This window comes from Lynx canadensis, chromosome A2 (genome assembly GCF_007474595.2).
Source record: "Lynx canadensis isolate LIC74 chromosome A2, mLynCan4.pri.v2, whole genome shotgun sequence".
Taxonomy (NCBI): Eukaryota; Metazoa; Chordata; class Mammalia; order Carnivora; family Felidae; genus Lynx; species Lynx canadensis.
This window is the reverse complement of record NC_044304.2, coordinates 18,058,287-18,080,156: the sequence shown is the minus strand read 5'-3', so window position 1 is coordinate 18,080,156 and position 21,870 is coordinate 18,058,287. Positions and strand designations below refer to the sequence as shown.

Here is a 21,870-nt window from a genome sequence, read left to right as displayed (position 1 = left end):
GGTGAAAGAGTCAGATAAAAACAAAACAGTAAGACCATTAAAAGACAGTATAGAAAGTCTTTGGAATTCTAGATTGTGGAAAGCCTTCCTAAGGAAGAAAGTAAACTCTGAGATAGCTTTACCCAATCTTTTTTACCCTGAAGGAGTACTTGAAATAATTTTCAGGTCTCAGGGAACCCCTGCATAAATATAACTGTATTTGTGGGCACCTGGGTGGCTGAGTCATTAAGCATCTGATTTTGGCTCAAGTCGTGAGCTTATTGGTGAGTTTGAGTCCCCCATGGAGTGAGCTCACCCCCCCTCTCTGTATCTGTCTCCGCCCGCCCCCCCCCCGCCCCTCACTCACTCTCCTCAAAAAAAAAATTGCTGTATTTATATATCTCACAGAATATTAGCTTGATCAGCAAGTTAGAGGCATAATAATTTTAATAATAACTATCAATGTTCTTTTGATATATTTTTTTGTGGATTTACGTTTTGGCCAACTTATTAGGCTGTCTTTTCTTGGTGTGGTTCTCTTCCCCACATAGGTTATCAGATTTTTTTTATTATTATTATTATTATTATTATTTTAATTTTATTTTTTATTTTTTAAAATTTACATCCAAAATAGTTAGCATATAGTGAAACAATGATTTCAGGAGTAGATTCCTTAATGTCCCTTATCCATTTAGCCCATCCCCCCTCCCATTTAAAAATTTTTTTTTAATGTTTATTTATCTTTGAGAGAGAGACAGAGTGTGCGTGGGGTAGGGGCAGAGAGAGAGGGAGACACAGAATCTGAAACAGGCTGCAAGCTGTCAGCACAGAGCCCAACGTGGGGCTCAAACTCACAAACTGTGTGTGAGATCATGACTAAGCCGAAGTTGGACACCCAACCAACTGAGCCACTCAGGTACCCCTAGGTTATCAGATTTAATTCAAGTTATTAGCGTGTATGTCTTTTTAAAAAAGTTTCCTCCTTGAACATTTTTTGCCTTTTTCAAGTAGTCCATTTCTACCATCTAAGTTGCTGAGATAAGGATTGTGGTATATGGTATGTATGTGCAAGAGTAGTTTTTTTCCCCTCTTTAAAATTAAAAATGACCTTTGAGCCAAGCATTCTTGGACCAAAGGGTAGTTAATCCTAGCTTACCTTTCTTGAGACTGATCTTTCTTTCCTTTTCATAAGTTTTAAATTAAAAACTCTTAAGGCAGTGGCATCTGGGTGGCTCAGTCGGTTAAGCAACCGACTTAGGCTCAGGTCATGATCTCACGGTTGGAGTTCAGGCCCCGCATAGGGCTCCATGCTGACAGCTCAGAGCCTGGAGCCTGCTTCAGATTCTGTGTCTCCCTCTCTCTGTCCCTCCCCCACCTCTCCAAAATAAATAAACGTGAAAAAAAATTGTTTAAAAATAATATATTTTCATTAATAACTGGTTTAAGCCAAATGGGGTTTAGTTTTTCTAAAAGTTGGCTTTGTAGATTAAATAAAATTAAATTGTATTACCTAATGTTACTTACATGAAAATTGACATTGTTATTCTAAAGCTGCCAAAATCATAAGCCAGATAATATTAATAAAAATATGAATGGGGCGCCTGGGTGGCTCGGTTGGTTAAGCATTCGACTTCGGTTCAGGTCATGATCTCACGGTCCATGAGTTCGAGCCCCACGTCGGGCTCTGTGCTGACCGCTCAGAGCCTGGAGCCTGTTTCAGATTCTGTGTCTCCCTCTCTCTCTGCCCCTCCCCTGTTGATGCTCTGTCTCTCTCTGTCTCAAAAATAAATAAACGTTAAAATTAAAAAAAAAATATATGACTGACAATACAACTTTATATAAAATTTTGTAAAAACATTTTTTTCTGAGTGATATCAGAATCAAATATACCTTGCAGTTACAAAATTATTATACACACGTTGGTTTTTTGATATCTTATAGGTCTGTACTTAGTTTAAAAGCATAATTTTTGAAACTAAAAATAGCACATGAGGCATAAGGAGGTTAAGTCCTATTTCAGTAGCTAGTATTTGCACCCAAGCTGTTTTAACTTGAGACTGTGCTTCTTTCTAGTGTTTCTAACACACAAAGAACTCTTAGAAAGTAGAAAAAAATAATTAGTAAAAAAAAATGAACAAAGGATATAAGACAATTCATAGAAGAAGAATACAAGTAGTGCTAATAAGCATATCAGAAGATGTTTCTTTAACATTTATTTTTTTGAGAGAGAAGGAGTGTGAGCCAGGGAGGGGCAGAGAGAAGGAGACACAGAATCCAAAGCAGGCTTCGGGCTCTGAACTGTCAGCACAGAACCCGATGTGGGGCCTAAACTCCTGAACCGAGAGATCATGACCTGAGCTAAAGTCAGCCACTCAACCGACTGAGCCACCCAGGTGCTCCAGGAAGTACAAATTTTAAAAGTGAAATACCAGGGGTGCCTGGGTGGCTCAGTCAGTTGAGTGTCCAACTCTTGATTTCGATGTAGGTCATGACCTCGTGGTTCATGAGATGGAGCCCTGCCTTGGGCTCTGCGCTGACAGTGCAGAGCCTGCTTGGGATTCTCTGCTCCTTCCCTGCTCATGGTCTCTCTCTCTCAAAATAAAGCAGTAAACATTTTAAATAAATAATAAATGTGAAATGCCGTATTTCATTTATTAGGTAGGGTAACATTTATAAAGATTTCACCCAGGGTGGCAAGGGTATGAGAGGATAAATTAGTGTAATTTTCTTGAAAGTGATTTTGGCAATACTTATAAAATTTTTTTTTAAGTATGCATACCATTGGCTTTGCATTTGTGTTCACAGATACATGTGTATACAAGGATATTCACTGCTGCACTGCTTATAATAGTAGTAACACTAGAAACAAGTCACTAGATAAGGGAAATGGTGAATAATGGTACAATTGTAGTGTGTCCTGTGCAGTCAGAAGAATGAGGTAGATCTTTGCCTATTGACAGGGTAGGATGTGTAACAGATTGCTGAGTGTCAAAACCGGTTTAGTATCACTGATTTTTAACATGTAGAATGTCATGGTCCTTGAATAATAGTAGTAAAGTTCAAAACAGTAACTGGGCTGGGGAGTGGGTTGCTAAGGAGGATAACTTGAATTTTTTATTTTTTGTTTTTATTTTTTAGTTTATTTTTGAGAGAGAGAATGTGCTCATGTGTGCAGCTGAGGGGCAGAGAGAGAGAGAGAGAATCCCAAGCCGCCCTGCACTGTCCGCACATAGCCCAATGTAGGGCTCGAACCTGCGAACTGTGAGATCATTACCTGGGCTGAAATCAAGAATCGGATGCTTAACTGACTAAGCCACCCAGATGCCCTGAGAGCTTGAATTTTTCATTAAACATGAACTGCTTTTCTAATGAAAGAAAAGTGTTGTTTGAGAATATTTTGCTTTGAACTTGTATGTACAGAGCAGTAGTTCTTAACCTTTTCTTCCCTATCCCAAACTTATCTTAATGTCTTTTTATTTGTAAAGCCCTTTACTCTAGATGCTTGGGTACAGTAGTGAGCCGACAGAAAGCTCCCTGTATACAGGAGCATACATTATATCTGGAAGGAGATAGATGGTACGTAAGATAAGAAAAATCTTCTTATATAGTGATAATGCAGAGGAGTGAAAAAAAAGCAGATGGAGGTAACCAGGGTAAGCCCCAATGTGCTCTTGACATTTGAGTTAAGACCAAGGAGAGTTGGCAGATGAGCCACGTGATTATCTGAGGAAAGAGCATTCCAAATCCGAAAGCCCGAAGCCTGCTTATTTAAAAAATGGCAAAAAAGCTGGTGTAACTAGAGTGCACTGAAAGAATGGATGAGGCTAGAGAGGTGACATGTGTATGTACTGAACAGACCTGCCTTTCTCAATTCACAGGTGAAAAGGCTCTTTGCCTCATAGTACAGTTGACTCATGAACAACATGGGGTTAGGGACGTTGATCCCTTGCACAGTTGAAAATCTTCTTATAATTTTTGACTCCCCCAAAACTTAATTGTTTACTGTGGACCCAGAAGCCTTACCGATAACCTTAGTAGTCAATTAATATGTATTTTGTATGGTGTATGTATTATATACTGTATTCTTAAAATAAGCTAGAGAAAGTGTTATAAAGAAAACCATAAGGAAGAAAAAATACATCTTCAGTACTATAGTGCATTTATTGAAAAAAATCTGCATATAAGTGGACCCATGCTGTTCAAACCCAAGTTGTTCAAGGGTCAACTATATTGTGTCTCAACCTAATCCTTTTGATAATAAAAAATTATGTCAGGTGCCTGGGTGGTTCAGTCAGTTAAGTATCCAACTCTTGATTTCGGCTCAGGTCATGATCTCACAGTTGTGAGATCGAGCCTCACCGACAGGCTCCATGCTTGGCATTCTTACTTGAGATTCTCTCTCCCTCTCTGTCCCTGCTCCACTCTCTCAAAATAAACAGTAAGAAAAATTAAGTATATATTAATGATATTTAAAACAATTTACTGTCTTGAGAGCTCAGGCTGTTTTCTAGATTGCTTTTTTTTAAATTACGGCAAAATTAGATTGCCTTTTAAAAAACATCTGTCATCACCTCAGAGTTGCCTTTATCCTCTGACTTAATCTGTGCAACACATACCTTGTATGTATACAAAGTAATTACATTTTTAAAACAGTTTTAGTGGATTGGTGGGAGACAGGTACATGTTAATTAGAAGAGTAGCTATCTGAATAAGTCTCACTGTGTTCCCTTACTACTAACACATTCACACTTCAGACTACCAAAAGTGTGGTTTTTCCCACATTTACCAATTCTCTGACACCAGCTGGCTGTCCTGTAATTCAGTCTGACGCTGTCTACTTGGAATTAGCATCAGGTCCCACAGGTTAAGGGATCAATTCCACAAGACTTCCCCCCAGCTCAGACACCAATCACATGTCCCAGGTTACTGTACTTCTGATTGATCATCTATCAGTTGGGGTTCTCCCTACCCCTCCTTAGGTTTCATAATTTGTTAGAACAACTGGCAGAACTCAGGGAAACATGTTTCCTGGAATATTATATAATAAATGATACAATAGAGGATACAAATGAACAGAATAAAGACATAGAGGGGCCTCTGTCCCTTTGGAGTTTGGGTGTACCACCCTCCTGGCATGTGAGTGTATTCATTGACACACAGTTCCCTGAACCCCCCATACTTTTGGGATTTTTATGGAGCCTACAGCACATGGGTATGATCCATTAGTAAATCAATTTCTAGCCCCTCTTCTTTACAGAGTGGAGCATGGGCTGAAATACCAAGCTCTGTTTTTATTTATTTAAAAAAGTTTTTTTGGGGGGGCACCTGGGTGGCTCAGGTCAAGATCTCACGGTCTGTGAGTTCGAGCCCTACATCGGGCTCTGTGCTGACAAGCTCAGAGCCTGGAGCCTGTTTCAGATTCTGTGTCTCCCTCTCTCTCTGCCCCTCCCTAGCTATTGCTCTGTCTCTCTCTCTGTCAAAAATAAACATAAAAAATAATTTAAAAAATTTTTTTTTCTTTAATGTTTTTATTTATTTTTGAGACAGAGGGAGACACAGAATCCAAAGCAGGCTCCAGGCTCTGAGCTGTCACCACAGCTCTGAGCTGAAGTTGGACGCTTAACCGACTGAGCCACCCAGGCGCCCCAACCAAACTTTGTTTTGTTTTGTTTTGTTTTTATTTTTTTTAACGTTTTATTTATTTTTGAGAGAGAGACAGACCATGAGTGGGCGAGGGGCAGAGAGAGGGAGACACAGAATCGAAAGTAGGCTCCAGGCTTTGAGCTGTCAGCACAGAGCCCAACATGGGGCTAGAACCGTGAACCTCGGTATCATGACCTGAGCTGAAGTCCGCCACTTAACCAACTGAGCCACCCAGGCGCCCCTGAAGGTATCAAACTTTAATCATGGTTTGGTCTTACCAGTGACCAGCCTCCATCCAGGAGCCCTCTAAGAGTTGAATGCATGAATACATCATTAGAATACATGATGCTCCTGGCACTTTTATTATCACTTAGGAAATTAACGAAGGTTTTAGGAGCTCCAGCCAGGAACCAGAGAGACCAAAATATGTATTTCTTATTACATAACAGTACCCTACATCTATTTGAGTTAAGAAAGTACCTTCTGAAGGCAAAAACAAGAGCTCCCATGTAAGAGCCTTGACAGTGTGTACAATACTAGAAAAGACCCCAATTTTCCTGTTCCTGGTAGGTTGGCCTGAGCTAGGTGACGGGGATTCATTTGGATCTTCCCTTTCAAGAGCCCTCTTGAGTTGGGTGCTTCCTAAAGCATCCACTTGAAGTTAAATGCATGTGCCAGAGAGAAGGCCTTCTGATGGTGAATCGCAGGTGTTGGGTTTCACTTAGCACCCATAGAATTGCTTGTTTCTTCTCTGCCCTTCTCAGTTCCTACAGGGCAGGAACTGAGGCTTCATACAAGTCTGGTTGGTCAAACTGGCCTCACAAGTGAAGGATACTCTGGGGAAAGAGACCTCTCATCACTTGCTTCTTCTGGTGCTAGAAGTCAAGATCTCAAGGCCTCAGTGGCTCAAAGTGCAACTCTTCCCCGTTTGTCATTTCAACTTTTGTCCCTCTTCCTCTTTTTCTTCTTGTTGCACATTTCCTCCATGCTGGATGGTCCCTAACCCCTCATCGTAGTGTGAGCTACTGAGAATGAGGAAAGTTAATTAAGAGCCAGACTTGACTCAGACAGACGAATCTGGTCTGCCTCTGCTACTTTAGATGTGTGTCATCTTAGGCAAGTGATTTAACCACATAGAGTCCATTTCCTTATCTATATCATGAAAATAAAAAGAATTCATATTGTAGTTATTTTGAGGATTACATAAAATACTAGGTTATAAGCACATTGGCACATAGTAATCCTCGATAAATAAATAATAGTTGCTTTTGTTTTCTTCTTCCACTTCTCATTAATGCCATTCCTACCTGTGGCCCCCGTTGCCTTTTAGAGTTTTTAAAAGTATCCAAACATTTATAAATAAGATTCCCACGCTGTTGGTAATATGTCATTTTTATCCCTTTTTTCTTTTAATACATAAACTGTTACAAATGCAGTTCAAATCTCTGATACCCTTCTAAACAACCCCCTTTCCCAAGGTAAAAATACTATTTTAAAGTTTTCAACTTGATGTGATATTTTCTGTATCCATCTGGGTATTGGTTTTTAGTTACAAATATCAGACAGCATTCCCCCTCATCCCCCTCATTTATTCAGAAAAAATTGATTAAAGGATAGCTGTTAACTCAGGGAATTTACGGGAGGGCCAGAGAATGGGTCTTGGAGGCTGTGCATCCAGGAATAGGATTCAGGTCACATTGAAGGCCTGTTCTGTCAGAGACCTTCTGCCATACCCCTGGGCCCAGGTCCTTGCCCTACCACAGTCTCTCATTGGGATCTATGCCATCCTGCTCCATTTCTGCCATATTCCTCCACTCTTACCAGAAAATGGAGGTTGTGGTTCCTGCTTCCTCATGTTGTTCCCCTCTGAGTCCAAATTGCATACAGTGTGTCTAATTTGGGAAGCTTTGGTCATATGCCTGCATTCTAGCTGCAGAAGAGGATGTTGGGACAGTGATTCTGGCTTCTGCCTTGAGAGGCAGTGCTCATAATATGATGTGTTCTCCAAACATGGTTTTGCAGCCAAAAACAAGACTACCGTCAGCTATTCTCTCACAGGCACTTTGTGGGCTGATTGGGATCCTGATTGGATTGGTGACCCATTTATTGCTGCCTTTTCTGCCCCTTCATATCCAGCCTTTTGCCCACAGTTAAATCTCTTCCCTACCATATTTCTAAGTTCATTTATATCATAAGAGTGTGGCAGGAGCACCTGGGTGGCCCAGTTGGTTAAGTGTCCGACTTCGGCTCGGGTCCTGATCTCACAGTTTGTGAGTTCAAGCCCCGCATCAGCCTCTGTGCTGACAGCTCAGAGCCTGGAGCCTGCCTTGGATTCTGTGTCTCCCTCTCTCTGCCCCTCCCCTGCTCATACTCTGTCTGTCTCTATCTCTCTCTCCCTCTCTCTCAAAAATAAACATTAAAAACTTTAAAACATTAAAAAACATTTAAAAAAACAGAGTTTAGCAAATGTTTAATACTTGGGTAAAGACTACTAGTTTTCAGAAGAGTGTTATTTGAACAGTGAAATTCTATCAAGGTCCCTAAAGTTTTGCTAGACTAGTTGTTAAAAGGTTTGGTCCTAGGTGTACGATTCCTCACCTAGTCTGGTCTTCTGCCAGCACACTGAGCACTGTCCTTAACTATCCCTCCTCAGTAAGACTCAGAACATGAAATGGAATGTGAGCCACATACGTTGTTGTAAGTTTTCTAGTAGCCTCTCTCTTGTTTTTTTTGTTTTTCTTTTTAAGTAATCCCTACACCCAGTGTGGGGTTTGAACTCGTAACCCTGAGATCAAGAGTAGCATGGTCTTCTGACTGCCAGGCACCCCTAGTAGCCTCTTTTCTAAAGGGAATACAAGAGGTGAAATTGATTTTTTTAATCACATTTTATTTAATCTAATATAGTTTTTCAACATGTGATCAGTATAATATTACCGATAAACTGTTTGGCCCTTCTTTGATACAAATCCTTGAAATCTGGTTATGTTTTGTACTTGTAGCACCTGATTTGTAGCACATCATAGTTTGAATATCTCAAGTGATTGGCAACTACATGTAACTAATGGGTATTGGACCAGTGGAGCTTCAGAGAAATGTACGAGAAGAATTATTCTTTCTTGTGGAAATAAAATTGTTCATGAGGGGACACCTGGGGGGCTCAGTCAGTTAAGCGACGGGCTCTGTGCTGCCAATCTGCTGACAGTGCAGAGCCTCCTTGGGTTTGTCTTCCTCTCTCTCTGCCCCTTCCCTGCTTGCTCTCTCAAAAATAAGTAAACTTAAAAAAAAAAAAAAGTTTAAAATCATTTATAAGGTGGAATTTGGAAATTGACCTGACACACTCACTGAGTTTATTCTCCTTTAAATATTTTTTTAATGTTTATTTTTTAGAGAGCAAGAGCATGTGCATGTGAGTGGGGTAGGGGCAAAGGGGGGGGGGGGTCGGGCAGAGGACCTGAAGTGTGCTCTGTGCTGACAGCAGAGAGCCCCAGGTGGGGCTGGAACTCATGAACTGCAAGATCATGACCTGAGCTGAAGTTGGATGCTTAACTGACTGAGCTACACAGGTGCCCCAGTTTATTCTTCTTTTTTTTTTCTTTTTCAAAGTATTTATTTTGAGAGAGCAAGCATGAGTGGGGGAGGAGCAGACAGAGAGGAAGAGAGAGAGAATCCTAAATATGTTCTGTGCTGTCAGCACAGAGCCTGATGCAGGGCTTGAACTCACAAACCGTGAGATCATGACCTGACCTGAAACCAAGACATGGACACTCAACCAATTTAGCCACCCAGGACCCCGAGTCTCCTTTAAATGAAATCTTGGTTTTACATTTTAGCTGGAAAGAAAACAAAAAAAATCAAGAAATGGTATTAGATGTTTGTTTGTTTAGTTTCAGTGATTGGAAGAAAAGATTCCTAATTGAGGTAATACATGCATTACTTCATGGTTTCTCATTGTTTCTTGGTTGGAATACTTAGTCTTAATGTTGGGTTGAGCTCTGGATTACTTAGGTTCTAAACACTGAGGAAAAGGAAGATTAACCATCTACAAACTAATAACATTGACAAATGAGGTCCAATAAAATTTCTAGACTAGTGGTTATCAAACTTCAGGGTGCATTAGAATCACCTGAAAAGTTTCTTAAAATGGAAATGGCTGTTTCCCCCACCCCTCCCAACCCCTGAATTCTGCTTGAGTGTAGGACTGGAGTCAGTTCTGGGAATTTGCACTTTCCCCCCAATTTTATTGAGATATATTTGACATATAGCACTATATAAGTTTAAGTCTACAGCTTAATGATTTGACTTAAGTATATCACGAAATAAGTTTAGTTAACATCCATCATCTGATATAGATGAAAAGATAAATTTTTTTCTTTGTGATGAGAACTCTTAGGATTTACTAACTTTCCTCTGTATCATACAGCATTGTTAGCTACAGTCATCCATCCAATTGTTTATTATATCCCTAGCATATCTTATAACTTGGAGTTTGTACGTTTTGACCACATTCATCCTGTTCTTCCTGCTTTCTCCACTCACTGCTTTTGGTAACCACAAATCTGATCTCTTTTTTTTCCCCCATGGGTTTGTTCCTTTTTTGTTTGGATTTTGAGATTGTGTAGTATTTGCCTTTCTCTGACTTATTTCACTTAGCATAAAGCCCTAGAAAGTCCATCTATGTTGTCACAAATGGCAGAATTTCCTCCTTTCTTATGGCTGAGTAAAATCCCATTTTTTATATATTCCATAACTTTTTTATCCATCTGTTCAGACATTTCATTCATTTTCATGTCTTTGTTTATTGTAAATAATGCTCTAAACATGGGAGTGCAGATATCTCTTTGGCATAATGTTTTCATTTCCAGAGAATTTTCATTTCTGTCAAATTTCCAGGTTGATGTTGAATGTGCTGCTCTGCAGACCACATTTAGACATACTTTCTGAAAAACTTAATTGATAGTATACTCAATGAAATAAAGAATCTAAGAAAAGTCATGAAAATAAAAGAAATGGTAGAACCAACTCAGAATTGAGATCTGATTGCAGTGTGGTAGCCATACAGAAGAGCCAGAAAGCAGTCTGTCCAGGTTGAAATAGAAAGTCAGAATGCTCAAGAAGAAAGTAGTAGTGCGGTACATATTATGTGGTCAAGAGCTCAGAAGTATAGTTATTTTAAGTGTCTCTTCTGATCATCTGGAAAAAAAAAAAGGCAATTAGAAACTCTGGAGAAGGTAGGGAGCCAAATGAGAAGGTTGAGTAATTTAAAAAAAAATTTAGGTTTGTTTATTTTTGAGAGAGAGAGAAAGAAGGAACATGAGAGGGGGAGGGCCAGAAAGAGGGGAGGCAGAGGATCTGAAGCAGGCTCCATACTGACACCAGAGAGCCCAATGTGGGGCTTGAACTCATACACCTTGAGTTTGTGACCTGAGCAGAGGATGGATGCTTAACCAACTGAGCCACCTAGGTGCCCCAATAAGGTTGAATAATTTAAATGTGAAGGGAACTAAAACATGGTGTGATTCATGAGGGATTGAGAGGTGAGAAACAGTGGTTTTTGAAACAATAAAACCAAATTCATGCCCCTAGTAATGTCCCCCCTCTCCTATTTGATATGTAACTTTTCTAGGATATGCTAGGCTTAGAGATGATAGTTTTCCTTTTTGTACCTCTTGAGAATCATCTTAAATCTAGGCTTAAGTTTAAAAAATGCCTTTTTATTATATATATATATATTTTTTTTTCTGTAGTTATCTGTAATTTTTTCGAGACAATTGATCTAAATATAATCTTGAAAATTACAGGTAAACCTGTTAAGAAACAGAGAGCAACTAGTGAATCACAATACCAACTTCTGAATGTCTTCCTTAGGTTTTTTTTCTTTTTCTCCTCCTCCTTCACTTCAGTTCTGTTTCCTCTTCTTTGAGTAAAATTTCATTTTTTTTATTAAAAAAATAAAGTTATGTTTTTATATGAATAAAAATTGGAAGGGAGGTAATAAAAATAACATTTAATTCTTATTGACCTTTGATAGTTATGATTGAAGGTTATAAACAAAATGTATGATTTCTTACTCAATATGTTGACATTGGTAAAGAAATGTCACAAAGTGCTATAACTCTTAGCTCTTACTCCTCTAATTTTAAATTCTAGCTACTTTGTATCTAAAATGGCATCAGATTACTTGTGCTGGTTTATTCTGGAGTGAGGAGTAGATCCTCCCCCCACCCCAGTTCTGATTCCATAGTATTTCCATAGTAATTGTGATAACTTGTTTCTGATTCTGTTGGAAGTTTGAATGTTGATAAATGGTTTCTTTAAAAAATCCATTAAAAGAGATACCGTAAAATTATGAAGCATATGAGCTATAATTTAGTGATAACCAGATTAAAATTTTTTCATTTTTAAGGAGGTAATAACAATTATAAAGTGTACTATGTAATTAACTCTATAGTAGTGGGGTTTTTTTTGTTTGTTTTTGAGAGAGAGGGTGCAAGTGAGTGAGAGGCAGAGAGAATCAGAAGCAGGGCTCACCCACCAAAGTGGGCTCGAGCTCACCCGATGTGAGACTCGAACTCACAAACCATGAGATCATGACTTGAGTGAAAGTCAGATGCTTAACATCTGAATCATGCAGGCGCCCTTATAGTAGTTTTTTTTGTTTTTGTTTTTTAATGTTCATTTTTGAAAGAGCACTAGCAGGGAGGGGCGGGGGGGGGGGGGAGACACAGAATCTGAAGCAGGCTCCAGGCTCTGAGCTGTCCACACAGAGCCCAACAATGGGGCTCAAACCCACAAACAGTGAGATCATGACCTGAGCTGAAGTCAGACACTTAACCCACTGAGCCTCCCAGGCACCCCTGTAGTAGTGGTTCTTAAAGGGTGGTTCAAGATTGGTCATCCCCAGTACCCTTGCAGGACTTCTTAAAATCAAAGCTGTTTTTATTAGAATACTGAGATGTTACCTGCCTTTTTCATTCTCATTTTCTTATGAATGTACAGTGGAGTTTTTTAGATGCCACATGTGATGTATACACAACAGATGGAATGCAGAAGCAAATAGAATCCAGCTGTCTTCAATTAAGTCAGCCATTAAAGCAAGTTGCAAAAAATGTAAAAAATGCAACTCATAAAAAAATTTTTTGGCAAATACGTGCATACTTCAAAGATACTGCAAATTCAGTTCTAGACTACTGCAATACAGTGAATATCGCACTAAAGTGAGTCAAATGACTTGGTTTCTCAGTGCATATAGAAGTTGTTCAGACTAAACTGTAGTCTGTTAAGTATGTAACAGCATTATGTCTTAAAAAAAAGAGTATACATATCTTAATTTAAAAATACTTTATTGCTGGGGCACCTGAATGGCTCAGTCAGTAAGCATCCAACTCTTGGTTTCGACTCAGCTCGTGATCTCATGGTCTGAGTTTGAGCCCTGTGTCAGGCTCTGTGCTGACAGCTAGGAGCCTGGAGCCTGCTTTGGATTCTGTGTCTCCCTCTCTCTCTGCCCCTCCCCTGCTCATGCTCTGTGTCTCTCTCTCTCTCTCTCTCTCTCTCTCTGTCAAAAATAATAAACATTTTTTAAAAAAATTTAAGAACTATTGAATGACCACATGCATTGTCAGTGAGCAGTAATATTTTGAAAAGAACCTTTTTTTTGTGAGCAGTAGGTCTCAACACTGGGCTTAGAATTATTCAGTAAGCCACGTTAAACAGATGTGCTATCATCCAGGCTTTGTTTTTCTATGTATAGAGTACAAACAAAGTAAACTTAGCATAAATCCTAAGGACCTTAGCCCTAGGACCTTTGGAATAATAAGTGAACTTCAGTTTCACCATAAAGTTACCCAGCTGCATAAGCCCCTAACACAGTGTCAGCCTATTCTTTGAGGCTTTGAAGCCAGGCATTGATTTCTCCTCTGCAGCTATGAAAGTCCTAGATGGCATCTTCAAATATAAGACTGTTTTATCTACATTGAAAATCTGTTGTTTCGTATAGCCACTTTCATTAATTACCTTAACTAGATCTTCTATATAATTTGCTGTAGCTTCTACATCAGCACTTGCTGTTTCACCTTACACTTTTACATTATGGAGACAGCTTAAACCTCATGAGCCAACCTCCGCTAGCTTCAGACTTATCTTCTGCAGGTTCCTCCCCTCTCTCTCAGCCTTTGTAGAATTGAAGAGAGTTGGGGTCTTGCTCTGAATTAGTCTTTGGCTGACTTAAACTTTCTCCTTTTAGCAATAAAGTTGGTGTTCTCATCATTCATGTGTTCACTGGAGTAACAATTTCCTTCAAGAAGTTTTCCTTTGCATTCACAGCTTCACTAACTGTTTGGCACAAGAGGCCTAGCTTTTGGCCTGCCTTGGCTTTTGACATACCTTTCTCACTAAGTTTAGTCATTTCTAGCTTTTGGAAATGACTCTTATTTTCACTTAAACACTTAGAAGCTGTTGTTTTTAATTGGCCTAATTTCAATATTATTTTGTCTCTGGAAATAAGGAGGCCTGTTGGTGGAGCTGTTAGAACATGCACATTTATCAATTAAGTTTGCGGTGGTCTTATATGGGCAAGGTTCATTGGTCCCCAATTATAACAAGTAACTTAGTAACATCAAAGATCTCAACAGATCACTATAAAAAATATAATGATAAAAGGGGCACCTGGGTGGCTCAGTTGGTTAAGTATCCAACTCTTGATTTCAGTCTGGGTCATGATCTCATAGTTTGAGTTCAAACCCCAGGTCAGGGCTTCGATTCTTTCCCTCTCTGCCCCTTCCCTGCTGGTGCTCTCTCTGTCTCAAATAAATAAACATTAAAAAAATAAAAACCTATATTGTGTGGGGGGAGCACAATAAACCTAGGTATGCCTTTTCATAGGCATGTGTTATTTATGTTAACAAGATTGGTTTGTGTGATATCCTAGTTGTTTTGTTTTTTTTTTTAGTTTTTTTTTTTTTTTTTAAATGAGGTTTGCTACATCAAGGGACTTTTTTTTTTAAGGTTTACTTATTAATTTTTGAGAGAGAGAGTGAGCCAGAGAGAGACAGACAGAATTCCAGGCAGGCTCTGCACTGTCAGCACAGAGCCCAATGTGGCACTCAAACCCATGAACCACAAGATCATGACCTCAGCCAAAACCAAGAGCCAGATGCTTAAGCACCTAAGCCACCCAGGTGCCCTAGTTTTAATTTCTAATACAGTAGATATCAACATCTATATCCATGTAATCAAAAGCTAGTGGGGGTCCTCAATAATTTTTTGAGAGGATCCCAGGACCAAAAAAGCTTCTATAGTAATTGGTTTCATAGTTTCCTTTATGTCCTTGATGTAAAGCACTGGTTCTAAACATGGGCCTTCATCAGTCAACTGGAAAACTTGTTAAGATAGATTGCTAGGCTTGTTCCCCAGAGTTTCTGATTCAGTAGTTCTGAGGTGGGACCTGAGAATTTGTATTTCTAAAAGTGCCTGGGTACTAATGCTGTTGGCCTGGAAGCTATATTTTGAGACTCGCTGGTGTAAAGAAATAATGCTTATCAGACTCTTGATTTCACGGTTGTGGGATCAAGCCCCACATTGGGCTCCATGCTGATAGCATGGAGCCTGCTTGGGATTCTAACTCTGCTTCTCCTCTGCTCACACCCTCTCTCTCGAAACAAAGTCTACAAAGAAGAAATAATGCTTATAAGGAAGGAAACCTCCTTTTTGAGCACCTACTGTATATTGGTAAATATTATTTTATGCTCATTACAACTCTAGGGAGTTAGGTGTTCTCCCCCTTTATATTACATCTAAGGGGAATCACAGCTAGGAAAGTATACCAGCAATTGAAGTTCAAGTCTGACTTCAAGGTCTATTATGCCCTTTACATAACCTCCTTGCTTATCTTTTTAATTAGTAATGGCTTTACTGAGATCTAATTCTCATATAATTCACCTATTTAAAGTATAAAATTCAGGGGCGTCTGGGTGGCTCAGTCAGTTGACCTTCCGACTTTGGCTCAGGTCATGATCTCACGGTTCGTGAGTTCGAGCCCCGTGTCAGGCTCTGTGCTGACAGCTCAGAGTCTGGGGCCTGCTTCAGATTGTGTGTCCCCCTCTGTCTCTGCCCCACCCCTGCTTGTGCTCTGTCTCTCTCTGTCTTTCAAAAATGAATAAACATAAAAATAATTAATTAAAAAAAATAAAGTATATAATTCAGCAGTTTTTAAATCTACCCACAGAGTTCTGCAACCAATTTTAGAACATTTTTATCAACCCAAAAAAGAAACCCTGTACCCATTACCCCTTTATATTTTCCCCAATCCTGTGCTCTTAGATAATCATTAGTCTTTGTGACTGACTTCCCTTAACATAATTTTTTTTTAATGTTTATTTGAGAGAGAGCAGGGGAGGGGCAGAGAGAGAGGGGGGTTGGGGAATCCCAAGCAGGCTTCACACTGTCAGCACAGAGCCTTACTCGGGTCTTGATTTCATGAACCATGAGATCATGACCTGAGCCAAAATCAAGAGTCGAATGCCTACCTGAGCCACCCAGGTGCCGCTAGCATAGTGTTTTCACTAGGTTTATCTAAGTTGTACCAAAGTTTCATTCATTCCTTTTTGTTGCTAAATAATACCCTGTTCTATGGAAATATCAAATATATTTTTAATTGATCAATTTATGAACATTTGGGTTGTTTCTGCTTTTTAGCTATTAGGAATAAGGCTACTATAAACATTTGTATCTACATTTTTATGTGGACATAGTTTTCATTCCTCTTAGGTATATACCTAGGAGTGGAATTGCTGGGTCCTGTGGGTTTTTCATATCTTTGTCATAGGTATGTTTAACTTTTTGAGAAACTGCTAGACTGTTTTCCAAAGCAGCTGAACCAATTTTACACTCCTCCTGGCAGTATATGAGGATTCCAATTTTTTTACATCCCTGTCAACCCTTGTTATTGTCAGTCTTTTTTTTTAATCAAATATTTATTTATTGAGAATAAAAACTCTGTATGTATTATTTTCTTTTTTTATTATTTTTTAACTTTATCTTTTATTTTTTAAAATTTACATCCAAATTAGCATATAGTGCAACAATGATTGCAGGAGTAGATTCCTTAGTGCCCCTTACCCATTTAGCCCATTCCCCCTCCCACAACCCTTCCCATAACCCTCAGTTCTCCATATTTATGAGTCTCTTCTGTTTTGTCCCCTCCCTGTTTTTATATTATTTTTGTTTCCCTTCCCTTATGTTCATCTGTTTTGTCTCTTAAAGTCCTCATATGAGTGAAGTCATATGATTTTTGTCTTTCTGTGACTAATTTCACTCAGCACAGTACCCTCCAGTTCCATCCACGTAGTTGCAAATGGCAAGATTTCATTCTTTTTGATTGCTGAGTAATACTCCATTGTATATATATACCACATCTTCTTTATCCATTCATCCATCGATGGCCATTTGGGCTCCATACTTTGGCTGTTGTTGATTGTGCTGCTATAAACATGAGGGTGCATGTGTCCCTTCAGAACAGCACACCTGTATCCCTTGGATAAAAACCTAGTAGTGCAATTGCTGGGTCGTAGGGTAGTTCTGTTTTTAGTTTTTTGAGGAACCTCCATACTATTTTCCAGAGTGGCTGCGCCAGCTTGCATTCCCACCAACAATGCAAAAGAGATCCTCTTTCTCCGCATCCTCGCCAACATCTGTTGTTGCCTGAGCTGTTAATGTTAGCCATTCTGACAGGTGTAGGTGGTATCTCATTGTGGTTTTGATTTGTATTTCCCTGATGATAAATGATGTTGAGCATTTTTTCATGTGCCATTTCCATGGCCATCTGGATGTCTTCTTTGGAGAAGTGTCTATTCATGTTTTTTGCCCGTTTCTTCACTGGATTATTTGTTTTGGGGGTGTTGAGTTTGAGAAGTTCTTTATAGATTTTAGATACTAACCCTTTATCTGATATGTCATTTGCAAATATCTTCTCCCATTCTGTCGGTTGCCTTTTAGTTTTGCTGATTGTTTCCTAAGCTGTGCAGAAGCTTTTTATTTTGATGAGGTCCCAGTAGTTCGGTCTTTTTTTAATTATAGCCATCTTAATGGCTTTCAAGTGGCATCTTATTGTGGTTCTGATTTGCATTTCCTTATAACTAATGATGTTGACCAACTTTTCATTGGCTTATTGTCCATTTGCATTTCTCTGGAGAAATGTTTGTTCAGATCCTTTTTAAATTTTTTGTGTATGAAATAATTAAGAGATGCAACTTCATTGTTTTCATATGGATAGCCAGTTGTCCTAGCACCATGCTTGATTATTTTTGTGATGTGTCTCCTTCTTTAAAAAAAATTTTTTTTAACGTTTTATTTATTTTTGAGACAGGGAGGGACAGAGCATGAACAGGGGAGGGTCAGAGAGAGGGGGAGACACAGAATCTGAAACAGGCTCCAGGCTCTGAGCTGTCAGCACAGAGCCCGACGCGGGGCTTGAACTCACGAACCGCGAGACACAGCGCCGAAGTCTGGCGCTTAACCGACTGAGCCACCCAGGCACCCCGATGTGTCTGCTTCTTTTATTAGATAGATAAAATCTCTCATCTGCCTTCCTTTCTACCTTCCTACCAGTGTTTAGAGTTTAGATATGTGTGTCTGAAGGAAATATCTTTTTCTTTCTTTCTTTTTTTAACTACAGGCTATACAAGGCATCTTTTCATGCTGCTTTGTATGCTGAGGTAACAGCAATAAGAAATGAACTGCATTATCATCAGAAATCAGAAGGAGGATATAGTAACCTTCCTTAGATTAAATTGTCAGGAATCTTGTGGGTTTGTTTAATGCTTCTTTTTTTTTTTTTTTTTTTTTTAATTTTTTTTTTTAACGTTTATTTATTTTTGAGACAGAGAGAGACAGAGCATGAACGGGGGAGGGTCACAGAGAGAGGGAGACACAGAATCGGAAACAGGCTCCAGGCTCTGAGCTGTCAGCACAGAGCCCGACGCGGGGCTCGAACCCACGGACCGTGAGATCATGACCTGAGCTGAAGTCGGACGCTTAACCGACAGAGCCACCCAGGCGCCCCATAATGCTTCTTTTTTGAAGATACCTTACTTAACGGGTGCCTGGTTGGCTCAGCCGCTTAAGCGTCCAACTTAGGCTCAGGTCATGATCTCGCAGTTCGTGAGTTCAAACTCTGCATCAGGCTCTATGTGGACAGCTCAGAGCCTGGAGCCTACTTCGGATTCTGTGTCTCCCTCTCTCTCTGCCCCTTCACCACTTGCACTCTCTCTCTCTCTCTCTCTCTTTCTCAGAAGTAAATAAACATTAAAAAAAAAGATATCTTAAGAAATTATTTATCAGTGCCTACATTTTAATAGCAATATTGGGAGATCTCTCCAAATTCAAGAGTTTTGTCTCTACTGTGTTTTCCACTAGTCTGTGGTGGGAGTAGTTTTGATCCTGGGTTGAGAATTGCATGCCTGTAAAATGTACTTGTCTTGCTGACCCTTTAGAACATTGGTCCCCACCAGACTGTTTTTTTAGTATATATTTTTTTGTTGTTTACTTATTTTTGAGAGAGTGCTAGTGAGGGAAGGGCAGAGAGAGAAGGAGACACAGAATCCAAAGCAGGCTCCAGGCTCTGAGCTGTCAGCAAAGACTCCAATGCAGGGCTTGAACCCATGAACCACGAGGTCATGATCTGAGCCAAAGCCCAATGCTTAACTGACTGAGCCACCCAGGTGCCCCTGTCCACACACTTTTTATTACTCACCCCATGGATAAACTGTTTTTGATCATACACCAAAATATATTTTTATAAACTATCTACTTGTACTATACCAATCTGCAAAAACAAAGGGGTGGGGTCACACCTTAAAACAATAATTAAAACATAAGCAGAAGTTCTGATATTTTCTTCAGAGATCCAAGTTGATAGTCTTACTTGCTCTGGTAGCTAATTGTTGCTCTGAATGCTGTGTGATGATGGAGAATTATGCACATGGTTTTGGGGGTTATGGTCTCCAAAGAAGCCTTGGGTCTTCCAAAGAAGCCCCTTCTCCTCACATTACCTAGGGCCTCTCCCTGAGATCTCTTCCTTTTGGGGCTGAATTCTTAATGTTGCCTGGTTCACTCACTGGTGAATCTTGTCGCTGCAGGTACAGGTGCAGGTACAGCAGTCTCCGCAGCAGGTCTCGGCTCAGCAGCTCTCCCCGCAGCTCACCGTTCACCAGCCTGCTGAGCAGCCCATCCAGGTCCAGGTGCAGATCCAAGGCCAAGCACCACAGCCGGCAGCCCCCTCCATCCAGACCCCGTCTCTGCAGAGCCCCAGCCCCTCGCAGCTGCAGGCAGCCCAGATCCAGGTGCAGCACGTGCAGGCGGCCCAGCAGATCCAGGCTGCAGAGATCCCAGAGGAGCACATCCCACATCAGCAGATCCAGGCTCAGCTGGTGGCCGGCCAGTCTCTTGCTGGGGGTCAGCAGATCCAAATCCAGACCGTGGGTGCCCTTTCCCCACCACCGTCTCAGCAGGGCTCACCCCGGGAAGGGGAGCGACGGGTTGGCACAGCCAGTGTCCTCCAGCCAGTGAAGAAACGCAAAGTGGACATGCCCATCACTGTGTCCTATGCCATCTCAGGGCAGCCGGTGGCTACTGTGCTGGCCATTCCACAGGGCCAGCAGCAGAGTTATGTGTCTTTGAGGCCAGACTTACTGACAGTAGACAGTGCCCACCTGTATAGTGCCACTGGGACCATTACTAGCCCTACAGGAGAAACCTGGACCATCCCTGTTTACTCTGCCCAGCCCCGTGGGGATCCTCAACAGCAGAGCATTACCCACATTGCCATTCCCCAGGAAGCCTACAATGCAGTTCATGTCAGTGGCTCACCCACGGCCCTGGCAGCTGTAAAGCTGGAGGATGACAAGGAGAAGATGGTGGGCACCACGTCTGTAGTGAAAAACTCACATGAAGAGGTAGTGCAGACCCTTGCAAACTCTCTCTTTCCAGCACAGTTCATGAATGGCAACATCCACATTCCAGTGGCTGTGCAGGCTGTGGCAGGCACATACCAGAATACAGCTCAGACTGTCCACATATGGGACCCCCAGCAGCAGCCACAACAACAAACCCCCCAGGAACAGACACCACCGCCACCACCGCAGCAGCAGCAGCAGCAGCAGCTCCAGGTTACTTGTTCAGTAAGTGAGACTTCTCTGTAGGGCAGCCTGCTGCCCTGGGGCCCAGGGCAACACAGAACTTTCCTGGTAGCCTCCAGCACCTCTGGCTTATTTACCGCAACGATGTTGGTCTTGCAGTAATATATAATATTTATATTTTGGTTGAGGTTGGGGAGGGGGAATAGAAGCAGCAGGTGAAGCTATGCAATGAGCAGGAGTTCTGTCCTGGTAACTGGAGGTAGATGAAACGATCAATAACTGCTTTGGGGGGGTAGATGCTTCAGGTGCTTCTTTATAATCTCTTAAGAGTAAAGTTCAAGGTAAAGACTAACGGGACACACTAAGTGTTAATCTGCATTTAATAAGCTACTTTCTGCATTACAAACGAATGGATCTAGACTTTCATCCACTAGATGAAAACTAGTTTTCACTAGACTGTATGCACTAGACTGTAAACTCATCACAGCAGAGAGGCTGTGAAATTATTCCTTTTTAGTTATCATCTGTGGACACAATGTAGGTAAATTAGATGATCAAAAACACTTTCCAGAGGGCCTGTTAAAAGTGATAACCTTTGGGAGTGTCAGATGAGCCACCACTGCAATGTGATTTCCCAAAGGTATTTAACAATAGTCAAGCTTTGGTTAATTTTGTTATGGAAACTATATTGAAAAAAATTTTTAACTTTTATTTTGAAATAATTTTAGACTTACAGAAAAGTTACAATAATAGAACCCTGTTGAAATTTCAACTTTAAAATTGCTTGATTCTTTTATGTTTTCTAATTGTTAAATTTTTTTAAGGATACCACAGAGGTATGGATAAATTTATTCCTTAAGACTGTTAGTAAACTTTAGGGACTCTCGTCTCATGGGACTGCTGAAGGCAGTGTGTCTCAGGGACTCCTGGGAATGTATGCAAGGGAGCTGGAACAAACAGCGCCCATACTCAGAAACTCAGGCCATATGTAATTGGTTAAGCAAAGGCTGACCAAGTGGTTTCATAGATAATATATTAGGTGACTTTGCTAAGGACCTATTAAATATCCAGCTGTCAGGCCTAGAAGTTGAGCAAGACAGAGTCATTGCTTCAGGTAGCT

General features: G+C 40.5%; 1 protein-coding gene across 6 annotated transcripts in view; it reads left to right on the top strand.

The window, feature by feature from the left end:
* Nucleotides 1-21,870, top strand: part of QRICH1 (glutamine rich 1) — a 52,631-nt gene that overhangs the window by 13,486 nt on the left and 17,275 nt on the right. For all 6 annotated transcript variants that reach the window (XM_030306707.1, XM_030306711.1, XM_030306708.1 and 3 more), the window contains one exon: nucleotides 19,752-20,792. In XM_030306707.1, coding sequence (XP_030162567.1) covers nucleotides 19,752-20,792 — 1,041 coding nt within the window. The remainder of the gene's footprint in view (nucleotides 1-19,751; nucleotides 20,793-21,870) is intronic.